This window comes from Crocodylus siamensis, chromosome 6, assembly GCF_052110815.1.
Source record: "Crocodylus siamensis isolate JL-2025a chromosome 6, ASM5211081v1, whole genome shotgun sequence".
Lineage (NCBI taxonomy): Eukaryota > Metazoa > Chordata > Crocodylia > Crocodylidae > Crocodylus > Crocodylus siamensis.
In genome coordinates, this window is record NC_143400.1 from 65,251,497 (window position 1) to 65,264,371 (window position 12,875).

A 12,875-nucleotide genomic window follows, 5' to 3' on the forward strand; every position below is an offset into this window, starting at 1 on the left:
CATTCACTGTAGACAACCTTCAAAGTGTCAAATAATTTAAAACTATTTAAAATGTCATCAGCTTACCTCCCCGAGGTGCGTGAAGTTGGCTCCCTGTATTAACATTCCAAAAGGTACCTGTTCCCATGGTCAATTTAACATCTCCTGGATGAAAGCAGCATTCTCCAAAGGTGGCTGATTGCTGATCTGCCACCTGCAATAAAAAAATAAGTACAAATTACTAGCCCAAACTCCAGCTGGATTTTTAAAGCACAAGATTTTCCTCTATGTTCTCCAATACAAATGGCTCATAGTTTACAATGTACACAAAAGAACTAAACAAGACAATAACAGACTACAACACTTTTCTCCACACGGTTTGTTTGCTTTTTCCCTTCAGTTTCTTTGAAAGGTTATTTTAACAATAACCATCAAAGTCTGTCATCTTTCATCACATTGTTATTTCAGTAGTGCTCTCACCCATTAGAATAGCTAGCAGCACACTGGACATTCTGCGACAACTTAAAATAAGTTAAAACATATTTTAACATATAGGTTTTTAATAGAACTAAATATGAATATGAATACAATCAGCATGCTATAATTCAATATTAAGGTAACTTAAAATTAAATAGATGCCTGTGTCTTTCAATTTTTCCCCACTTTACACAAGAGAGAGATTGCAGGGGTGGGCAAAGTCTGGGTTGCAGGCTGTATCCAGCCACCAAGGGAATCCATTTCCCAGCAGCCCCTGCCCACGTGGCTGGTGCCAGTTTCCACAGAGACCCCAGCAACACCGCCCTGTGACAGTGTGGAGCCAGAGTTACTGTGGAGACCAGACCCAAAAGCACTAGCAAGGGACGCAGCAGGGCAGAGAGCTGTTCTGGGGCCGGACCAGGATCTTGCAGCAGCAACAGTGTGGTCTGGAGCTAGGGCAAAACTGCAATCTGAAGACTGCGTTCTCAGGGCAGGGGCATGCAGGTGGCAGACTGCGGCTCTGCCCCAGCTCCTTGCAGCATGGTACAGAGACAGGGCAGAGCCATGATCCACTCCCTGCATGCCCTTGCCTGGAGTATGCAGATTGCAGGTCACGGCTCTGACCCAGCTTCAGACCATGCTGTCACTACTGCAAGATCCCAGCTCGGCCCTGGAGCAGCTCCCCAACCTGCAAGTGCTGTTGGGGCCGGTCTCCAAAGAAACCCTGGCTGCATGCTATAAGAGCTTGGTGGCTGCTGGGGTCCCCATGGAAACCAGCCCCAGTCATGCAGGCAAGTCAAAAGTTAGAAGACTGGTCAAAAGTAAGAAAAAATCCCAGCCACTGTTAGTACATAGAACAGAACCCAGTTCCTTTACTCTCTAGTTCAGGGCTTAACCACAAAATTAGTCTTCTCTAGTCTTCTCTAGATGGTCTCTCCCACAATTACAAAAGGTTAGAAATATTTTATCTCCCCCAAAATGAAAGGTAAGATTTTGGAACAAAATTCTGCAACCAACCCTAGAATAAGAGAGCCTTAGAAATCATAGAGTACACCATATGATAAATGAACAGTAACAGAAGCTAACTAATTACAAAAGGCATAAAAGATTTATACTCACCAATGCCATTATTGGAATAGGCACCCCAAATATTTCAGGGTCAACTGAGCCAAAACTGCAACTGAAAATAAATGTTCAAGTCATTGCACTGAAATCACCATTTTTTAAATCACAGACAAGAAAGAAAGGATGAGTATTCAGCATACAGTGAAGAGTCCCTTTAATCAACTATCAGTAATTATTTTTTTAAATCATTAAACTATTTAAAATATATTTTATTGGAAGACTAAAATACAAAATTTTGAATTTAGGAATTCACACATTTGAATTTAGAAATGAAAATACGCAGCTGCACATATTTATAATTAAATTTATTTTTGACTTAACTTTGATAAAACGTTTTAAGTACCTACACAATTTTTTGTAATATTTTTCTAGAAATAATTTATTGAATTATGTGTCACATACTTATTTCAGATTATGTCTTCATTTTACCTTGTGTCCTTCACTGGAGGATATATAGACATTGGGATGGACAATAATTTGCAAAAACCAGAACTCCAGCTCCTCTGAAATAACAGAAAGAGAGTAAAAATATGAATTAATCTGACAGAATAAAGGACAATAAGTGTTATTTCAAAAGATACTTACCGTAAAAGGATCAAACAGCCCTGTAGAACTGGCATTTGAATAATCTGTAGCATACACAGAACCTATAATTAAATTAAAAGTTTTAAATGCCTGAAATTTAGAGTCAATAGAAGCAAATCTATGTACTATATCTAAATTCATCAATTTTAAGGCATTAAAATATCAAAAGTTTATAAGGGATTAGGTCTATTGTCATGGCCACATCCTGCAATTGTCCTCATGTCCTTACATTGTCTGCATGGAACCCTTCAGAAGCTTGATAACCACATCCAGCTTGATTACCACGTCATAATTCTAGGCCTATTGCATTCCTGATCCCTTTGTAGTCTCTTCTATGTACAGCTCCTGGGGGTCAGCAGGTCTCCATTTTTCCTATTATTTTAGGACTGAATATTGCAATTCTGCCCTATGAGACCAGGACCCTGGATTATCCTGAATATCAGCCATTCTTACCCTGCAAGTCTGCCTGAGTTTGGGGACTTGGAGTTCTTTCCTTTTGGGAAGTCTGTGATTAGTGGTAAACAATGACTAGAGAGCCTTCTTAAAACAAATCAGAATTTATTTCACAAGTAAAAACCAAGCTTTCAGAGACAAAATGTTTTAACAGATTGGTTTTACCACCCACTGATGGTAATCTAGGCAGCCTTAACTTCTTCAGAAACCCCTAATGCGTCAGTCTGGTTTTCCCAACAACTGTCACCACCCTCTCATGAGTTCATCACTTTTTAAACCTAGGTATAATTCTTTATTCCTTCATGTTCATAAGCAGGGTTCAAATTATACTTGGACTCTTGAGGTGGTCTGCCTAAAAAATTTGGTTGCCCATCACAATGCCCTAATAAAATCATAGGCTCCCCAGATTATGATTTTCAAGTCTTACAGGGGGGCTTGTTTCTTATGGGGGGAGAGGGGGGATTTGCCCCCACAAGCTTCCCCCCTAATTCAAACCCTGTTACTAAGCTTTTTATTTCTAGTTCTGGCATTGCCATTTAACTCTCAATTATTTGTGAGGCGACCATCTTGAACCATTCATTTCTTTCAGGCTATCCCCATACTTCCAGACTGTCCCTATTAAGTTAATCTACGATATTCATTCAAAAAGCAGAGCAGTATGTAGTATTCATAAATAGTTAGAGAATAGTCCTTGTACAGAAGAGTATCTGTCACCCCTATAGAAAAGTTAGATTTTTGGGAATAAGGTCAGGTGCATGAATTTAACACCTCTGTTCAGATTCCAGGTATTTTTATTTATATTTAACTAATACTTGACATGTTCACCTTTGGTGAGTTTATATAATAGCCAAGTGTCAATTGTTCCAAAGCAGCAGTTATTTTCTTTGGCAGCTTGGTGTACCTGAAAAGCAAAACAAAAAAATTCTGTATAATATAGAGAGAGGAATGCATTCTCTCTTTTCCTTACCCTTCTCCAAATATTTAATTGAGTAATAATACTACAAGTGTCTCCAGAAAATTGCCAATATTTCTTCTAGGAAGGGTGGATTGGTCATTGGAAGCTCTTGTATAAATTTTATTTTGTAGGTCAGTGTGCTGTCCCCCATCCAAACAGCTCTTTCTGTGGTGTATATGCCATCTCATGTCTAGGGCTACCAACCTTACTCAACCTTTCTCAAAAAGTTGAATTAATAGGGGAAATCAAACAAAGCCCTAGAAAGGGTAAACCTAGATATTTTAAAAGTCGAAGTTAGTGAAGAGAAGGAATCAAGAATTGCAAGTATGGCAGAAGACTAGCTTGGTTTAGCTGGGAACTCTTCAGTAAACTAAATCACAAAAAGGAAGCTTATAAGAAGTGGAAATTTGGACAAACAACTTGGGAAGAATATAGGAGTATTGCTTGGGCATGCAGGGATGAAGTCAGGAAGGCCAAAGTGCAATTGGAATTGCAACTAGCAAGGGATGTTAAAGGGAACAAGAAGGGTTTAGACACATATGTCAGTAACAATCAGGGAAAACATACATCCCTTACTGAATGTGGGAGGCAACCTTGTGACAGAGGATGCAGAAAAGGCTAAAGTGCTCAATGCCTTCTTCACCTTAGTCTTCACAGGCAAAATCAGATCCCAGACTACTGCACCCGGCAGAACAGTTTGAGGAGGTAAGAAGCCCTCAGTGGTGAAAAAACAGGTTAGGGACTATTTAGAAAAGCTGGACGTATACAGGTCCATGGGGCTGGATGGGATACACCTGAGAGTACTGAGGGAGCTGGCTGATGTGACTGCAGAGCCATTGACCATTATCTTTGAAAACTCATTGCAATCAGGAGAGATCCTGGGTGCTTGAAAAAGGGCAAACATAGTGCCCATATTTAAGAAGGGAAAAAAGGAGGATCCAGGGAACTACAGCCCAGTCAGCCTCACCTCAGTCCCTGTAAAAATCATGGAGAAGATCCTCAAGGAATCTATTTCTATTTCTAAGCACTTGGAGAAGGGGGGGATTAGGAACAGTCAGCATGGATTTACCAAGGACAAGTCATGCCTGACCAACCTAACTGCCTTCTATAATGAGATGACTGGCTCTGTGGATGCAGGGAGACTGGTGGATGTGATGTACCTTGATTTTAGGAAGGCTTTTGACACCGTCTCCCACAACTTTCTCACAGGCAAGCTAAGGAAGAATGGGCTGAATGAATGGACTGTAAGGTAGATAGATAACTGGCTGGAGCATCTGGCTCAGAGGGTAGCAATCAATGGCTTGATGTCTAGTTGGCAGCCGGTATCAAGTGGAGTCCCCCAGGGTTTGGTTTTGTTCAATGTCTTCATCAACAACCTGGAAGATGAGATGGAGTGCACCCTCAGCAAGTCTGCAGATGACACCAAGCTGGGGAAAGCATTAAATATGCCAGGGGATAGGGCTAGGATTCAGAGTGACCTAGACAAATTGGAGGATTGGGCCAAAAGAAATCTCATGAGGTTCAACAAGGACAAGTGCAAAATCATGCACTTGGGACACAACAATCTCATGCCAGTACAGGTTGGGGGCTGACTGGCTCGGCAGCAGCTTTTCAGAAAAGGACCTGGGGGTTACAGTGGACAATAAGATAAATATGAGTCAGCAGTGTGCCCTTGTTACCAAGAAGGCTAACAGCATACTGGGCTGCATTGGTAGGTGTGCTGCCAGTAGGTCAAGGGAAGTGATTATTCCCCTCTATTTAGCACTGGTGAAGCCTCATCTGGAGTACCATGTTCAGTTTTGGATCCCGCACTACAGAAAGGATGTGGACAAATTAGAGAGAGTCTAGCAGACAACAATAAAAATGGTGAGGGGGCTGGGAAATGTGCCTTATGAGGAAAGACTGAGGGAACTGGGCTTATTTAGTCTAGAGAAGAGGAGATAGAGGGGATTTATTAGCAACCTTCAACTACCTGATGTGAGGTTTGAAAAAGGATGGAGCTAGATTATTCTCAGTAGTGGCAGATGACAGAACAAAGAGCAACAGTCTCAAGTTGCAGCAAGGGAAGTTTAGGTTAGATATTAGAAAGAATTTTTCTCACTAGGAGGGTACTAAACCAGTGGAACAAGTTACCCAGAGCAGTGGTGGAATCTCCATCCTTGGAGGTTTTTATGACCTGGCTAGACGAAGCGTTAGCTGGGATGATCTAGTTGAGGCTGGTCCTGCTTTGAGCAGGCGGTTGGACTAGATGACCTCCTGAGGTCCCTTCCAACCCTAACCTTCGATGATTCCAATAAGTGCTGATAAAAGGAAAAAGTCTGGTAGATATGAAAAAAATATAAAAGCAATAATACAAACACCTAACAAAAATACCTTTGTCAAAGGTAGCAAATAGAGCTATACTTTTCAGCTTCTTCATGATGTACAAGTCTGAAAATGTTATCTTCTCTATTTTTCTTTAAAATTAGAAATTTAGGTTTTGGCTATTTTATTTCTACTGACACAATGCACAATGAAAGCTAGCAGGAAGCAAAACAGACCAATACAAGTAGAACCTAATTGAGGGGGAAAATATTTTTAGATGGCACTTTTGAGTTTTGCTTAGGATTTTCATTTTTATTTTTGTGTTTTGATTTTTTTAAAACCAAAAATTAAGGAAGCTGTGTGAAGAAAAAGGTCTCCTATTAAAGATTCAGGACTCCCATATCCTTCAATTAAAGGTTTTGAACAGATTTTTAGAAAATTCTCTCCGGTCTTCTTTGATCATTGTAAAAAACAAACACACCCAAATTCTCTTTCTCAAAAAAAATCGTGAAACTAAACAGGGTGAAATTAAGTAAAAAGAAATGCAAAGATGAATGAAGTAAGTAAAATGGAAAAGAAAAGGACTGAATCAAAGACAAAATGAATTAACATACTATAAAAATGTGATGCAAGCAATGTATGATGTTAAACAAATGCCCACGTTTACATTTACATAATATTAATCAGACACTTAAAATTAAATAAAAGCGGGGTAAACAGTAGCCCTTGTTCGGTAAGCATTAAGTTATTCATTTTGACATGCTTTATGTTGGACTGGAAACACAGTAGTGCAAGATAAAATATAAATATTCCTTGATTGTTATACAATAACTTTGTTGCAAAGTTTTCTTTATACTTTAAAGAAAAGTACAATCAAATAATGTTATACAACAGGGCAGTCCAACTCGCTACATGTCCCTGCAGCCACCATGGTCACGCACGGGAAAGGTCCCGGAGGGGGCAGCATGGCACCTGTGAGGCAGGGAACAGCCTGTGTGGTGAGATGAAATCACAGGGGGGCCATACACCACCACGAGCACTGCCTATGGCAGGGGGCAGAGAAAAATCCCACAGGCCTGCCTCCAGAGCATATAATCTGTGTGGTGGGCAGCCTTTGGCCACACTGAAGAGGAACAGCTCTCTTAACATTAACGGGAATAGGTCAGAAAGTTCAACTTGTTATATGAATACGTTTGAGTTTTGCTGGACTACTTACATCAGTAAAATTATATGCCCACATATTTGCACAAATCAGAAGCAAAGATTATATCATATACACACATCGACAAATATGAAATAGATCACAAATTAACAGTGGCACCACATATATATATTAAATTATACCTAAGTGAAACAGACTCATACTCCATTTTTTTAAGATAGGAAAACAAAATAAACAAGTCACTATTATGCACTGAGATCTGTTACCTTCTCCTCCTATAGTATTCTTACCTCAGTTATGTTTTGGAAAATCCAGGACAGTTTCAAAGAGCTGTGATGTGTTGAGAAAGTAAACAAACTTGCAGCTAAATATCGAGTACTCCGAGTCAAAAAATGAAGCATTGTAAAAATAATATGAAGCACCTGTTCCAAAAGGAGCAAAAAAAGTTATTTAATTAAAATAATTGGTTTTCTCTATTTAAATACTATGGTTGAATGTCATTTAAAGATCATGTACATAAATCCACCATAGAAAATGATGAGACTGTCCTTAGGAGGGGTGAGGATTCAAACTCCTAGTAAATTCTAGCAGAAAGAATTTTAGATCTAGGATTGAGAAAAAGAGTTGCATTAAACCAAATCTACATAACAGACTACTGCTGGCATAACTACACTGATCACAGGTATGAAAAAAGTATGATTTCTGTTCAACACATCTGTGCTTGCAAAAGCATAGAGGCAGTTAGGAGCAAAACTGTGCTTTTACCAATAATTCTTGCTCTATTCAAGGGACAGTAATATTTTATCTATACAAATTCTTGCATTTTTGGTATAGCTATGTCCACATTAGAATTCTTTACTGGCAAAACATGATAGTAGCCCTATGCTAGTAGAAGCAGTTCTAGCAAAAACAGTCTGAGTCCCATTTCACAGAGACAGGAGAGATAGGTAATATGAACTATCCAGGGAAACTCAAGGGGTATCTGCTGTGGCAAAGCCAGGAATTTAACATCTTACTCTTCTCGTTATGAAGTTTAGCAGTGAGCTGGCTTCAGTATTTCTACTTAAAAAAAGAAGTTCATGCCTTATTTTAAGTAAAAAAAATATATATATATATATACAGTGCATCTTTTCCAAATCTACCACACACAAATCTGAGCAAAGAATTACCTTGCTAATGAAAAATAAAGACATTTTGGGACAAAGAATATGATATTGCATTACTAACATATGCAATGTGTTAATATGGCAGAGTGATTCCCAACTTACGGACTCTCTTATAGCCTTAAATTTCACTATTAATGTGAATACCATATTGAATTTCTTTTTAGTTCACTCACCTTGTATGTAATTTTTTTCTGATTTAAAAAAAAAATGTTAAGGGCCAAACCGCATAAACCTCATATATCAATGTATTATCAAGGCACTTACAATATTTGACATGGTGTATTTCGGTCTCCATAAAAATGAAAACAAAATATAAAGCTTTAATATATGAAGCTATGTACTCAGTAAGTAGACTTACCTTCAGCATGAGACCCCTGTTCCAGGAACTTACGAGTTCAGCAGTTCTTAAATCTTGCCAGCTTATAAAATTATGGAAAGGTTTTCCTGTCTTCCTGAAAACCAGTAATAAAACAGGATTCATAGATGTTAAGGTCGGAAGGGACCTCAGTAGGTCATCAAATCCAAGCCCCTGCCCTGGGCAGAGAAGAGCGCTGGGATCAGACGACCCCAGCTACGTGCTTGTCCAGTCTCCTCTTGAAGATGCTAAAGGTAGGGGAGAGCACCAACTCCCTTGGAAGCCCATTCCAGATTGTGGCAACCCTTACTGGGAAGTTCTTTCCAATGTCCAACCTAATCTGCTCTCCATCAATTTGTGGCCATTGCTCCTAGTTACTTCAGGGGGTGCCCTAGTAAACAGAGCATCTCCTATTTCCTGCTGCCCTCCTCTGATGAATTTATAGGCAGCCACAAGATCACCTTTCAGCCTTCTCTTGCAAAGGCTGAAGAGAACTAGGTCCCTCAGTCTCTCCTCGTAGAGCCTTGCCTGAAGGCCTCTGACCATGTGAATGGATTTGAATATTTCTTCTTAAAGTCTCAGGAAGTCTGCTGAAAAAACTTTAAATGTAACCCTTTTTCATGGAAAATTGTTTCATGGGAAGTCAAAATCACTAACTCAACTCCAGAACTTTTTTAGTGAGGGGGTTGAGAGCCTATAGCCTATAAGCCAGATCCAGCCCATAGAACCACTGGTTCCAGCCCACAGCTACAGGCACTCTTCCCCATGTTCCCATGGTGTCAAGCAGCAGTGGCAGCCAGGACCTAGCACTCACCCACCTCTGACCCAGAGTTATTCCAGAGCACAGTCAGAAAAGGTTGCCTACCCCTACTCTAATGAGCGAGTCAATATGTACTTAGATATCATGGTGAGCAGTACAGAAAAAAAAACACAAACAAGAAGAAAACAAAAAGCTAGCACACTTTTGCAAACAATAACCAAGAACATAGCAGAAATCAAGGTGCTCTAAAAGTTGTGAATTACTAAACTGTAGATGTATAAACACAAAAGGATCCTGCTGATGCTAGCTGCTTTGAGGCAGGAACCTGAAGAGTTAGGGCTGGGGGGGGGGGGTGTTATGCATTTTCCTCTGCTCAACATATACATTAGCTTCACTTTAAAGACAGAGGAGACTAGACATGTACCAATCTGCGAAATGACAGTCAGTTCTAATTTCAAAAGTTTGAAAGGGCTTGCAGGTCATTTTAAAGTTTCAAAAGAGCAGCTGGTCTGTTGTAATTGTTCCCTGCCAATGAGCTGAGAACAACTCAGTTGTAGCAAAACCACTCCAACTTTAATCCTGGATGAAGCAATGTTTTGCTACATTTGCATTGTTCTCAGCTTCTTCACATCCAAAAATGTAGACATACAATAAAAGCAGGTGAGCAAATATCTACTCTAATCTAATGAACACAGGCTAAAAAGAGATGGGTGGTATTCAACTTTACAGGTGGACAAGCCCATTTAACTTTACAGTTGGACAAGCCCATTCAGGCACATTAAGTACCTGAATTAACCTGAATTAAGGTATCTAAATGAACAATTTGCTTCAACAGTCATTGAATCAATAGCCATTCCAGCCTAGTGCATAAACAACTACCACTTTCCCACTCGCCCCATTTTGAGCGGAGTTAAATCTCAGACTAATCAACCCTGAATTAAACCCATTTTAGCTACAAAGCACCGAATCTGGCCATGACAACACATGCAGCGACTGCAGTTCTTCAATTTGTTTTAAATATGGGGAACAGTACCAATATACACATGTCTTTACACAGTTGCTTGGAAAGTTTTCACAAGCAGAGCCCATTAGGCATCCTGCTTTCCAAGCCCTACTATCAGCAACTCACAAGTGACCTATACAGTGCTATCTTCCTGTTTTATTTTCCACAATGAAATATGTTCTAATTTAATTAATTTTAGACCTTTCTGGTTTGCTAGATACTTCTTTTACATTTTGATAACATAATATATATAAATGAAAGTATTAGCAATGTAAAAATTGTAGTGTATGTATAATATCACATACTTCAAGCTGTGCACATTCTTAAATTAATGTAGTTTTTATTCTTCCTCTGATTTTTCTCCCAATTATAAATTACCTTCACTCTTCATGCCCATATAAAGTTAGATTGTAAGTTCTTTGCATCTTTATTTATTATATAAATGTGTTAAAAATATTCATATATTGTACATACTTGTCCCATGTAATGAAAGTTGCTCTCTGTGTTGAGATGCCAAGACCAGCAATTTGATTCATACGAAGTCCTGCACCTAGACATAAAAAAATTCTTTTAACAAATGAGAAACCGTTATTCTGACATATCTATGAAGCCTTATGAAAATCATTAATCATGTAATGAATACTAATTTATTTTAATGATATATTAAATGTAAAGTACCTGATTTAGTTGATAATCACTAATTTTTATTCAGTGGATAGGTAGGTAAGTAACATGAATGCTTAAATGACCAAGAATTCACACATACCAGTAGAATAAGCCAATTTGTTCCAAAACAAGGAGACATGTAATCAGGCATATATTTACACCTTGATACTTCAGGCTTAATTGATATAACCTAGTGCTTTTATAAAACCTTTTATCCCTAAAAATGTCTGAACAATTTTCTTTTCAGAAGTCTAATAAAACAGGTGTTTTAAACATTTTTCTCTGCAGTGTTTATACCCAAGCATAATTTAAATAAGACACTCCTTTTATTAATTTTCAGTGTTCAAAACAGAAAAATCCAAATGCAGAAAGTGAATAAAAGGCACAGATTGCAAAATGCAGACTAGATTTTTAAAAAACTGCATTTCATAATCTACAGTAACTAATAATGAGACATACAAAAAAGCTTGTTTAAACCAGTGAATCTATGACTACAATAATATTCTGACATGTTGTGGTCGTGTTTGAGTTTTTTACAACAGAAGAATTGCTCTATTATATTTCTGTAGGAAAAAAAAAAACAAGTGAAAGCTAAGAGTTGGCATTTCCTATGGAGTGCCTTGAGTCTGAAAAGGTTGAGAACCACTGTTTAAACCATGTGAGATTTAAGATGGCCTAAAAATTTTACATGTAGAATATACTTGAAATGTAATTCTAGACTTTGGTACGTGCTACGTTATATTAATTTTGTTATAATATCTATTATGTATTAGCAGAGTTCAAATTAAAATGAAAATTCCAGAAATGATTTCCTGATATACATATTTTTTAAAAAACATAAATTTTGTCCTCAGCTACACCATTAAAAGGTGACATCTGTTTGCTTTATTGGGACTTAAAAACATACTTCCAAGAGCAGAATTTCATGAAAACACGTCAGGATAAAAATCACATCTAGCTGAAAGACTATACACACACAGTCAACAAAATTAGTATTATCTTGTCTGTCTGTCTGCCAGTGGGACCAGTGCTGCAATCACATGCTTAAGGAAAGAACATCCTTTTTGTGCAAACATGTTTTGTGCACAAATGTATCCATATGCATTTTCAGGTTCCCGAGTAATTAATAAAAGTATTTTGCAGTTTCCTATTGAGGCCATCAATAAGCTTTAAGTACATCATATACTTCATTATTACAAAAAAAACCCAACCCCCTAAGACATTCATTAGTTTTAGTGATTATCCTCCACTATTGTGTGGTTTTACTAACAATTACCTTGTACAGCCTCTTTTAATACATCAGTGAACTGAGTCCACAGAACTTCAGGATCTAATTCAACCCAGCCAGGGCGAGGATGAAGCGGTTTTATCTGTTTACAAAAAGTATAGCATCACTACAGACATTAGTTTGAACCAGTAACAGCAATATAAGTGTGGGGGTGCCTGCTGTACATACAGCAGGAACACTATACTGTATAGATCCTTTTTGTAATTCCACTGATGTCAGTTGAGTCACCCTAGGGATTGATCTGGCTCCTTTACAGCCTCTTCTTTAGTAGTCCACATAATATAAGGGTTCATTCTCAAAGCTTTACTTAGACATTCTATTGAGAAAAGTCATATCCTGATTATAATAATATTTTAAAAGCAGAAAGAATTACAATTTTTGTTACACTACAGTGATGTGGAATTTCTGCTTGGAGAACTGAGAAGAAAGAAAGAAACAATGTAAGGGTGATACAAAATTCAGTGACTTTAACTGAAGTTGGAAATAAACATTCTAGGCCTGGGTATCTGACTAGTAAAAAATTCTTGGCGATATTTTACTGCTCAGTTGATCAAATACTAGTCAAGTGTTTTAAGGATTTATTTTGTTTGCTTCAGC

The 12,875-nt window shown here is 38.2% G+C and overlaps 1 protein-coding gene across 3 annotated transcripts in view; it reads right to left on the minus strand.

The window, feature by feature from the left end:
* Window positions 1-12,875, minus strand: part of GK5 (glycerol kinase 5) — a 64,340-nt gene that overhangs the window by 44,647 nt on the left and 6,818 nt on the right. For all 3 annotated transcript variants that reach the window (XM_090052090.1, XM_090052089.1, XM_090052091.1), the window contains exons 2-10: window positions 12,267-12,360; window positions 10,799-10,874; window positions 8,565-8,658; window positions 7,331-7,462; window positions 3,445-3,520; window positions 2,167-2,228; window positions 2,011-2,084; window positions 1,576-1,636; window positions 67-193 (exon numbers count right to left, since the gene is read on the minus strand). In XM_090052090.1, the coding sequence (XP_089908216.1) occupies window positions 67-193; window positions 1,576-1,636; window positions 2,011-2,084; window positions 2,167-2,228; window positions 3,445-3,520; window positions 7,331-7,462; window positions 8,565-8,658; window positions 10,799-10,874; window positions 12,267-12,360 (796 nt within the window). The remainder of the gene's footprint in view (window positions 1-66; window positions 194-1,575; window positions 1,637-2,010; window positions 2,085-2,166; window positions 2,229-3,444; window positions 3,521-7,330; window positions 7,463-8,564; window positions 8,659-10,798; window positions 10,875-12,266; window positions 12,361-12,875) is intronic.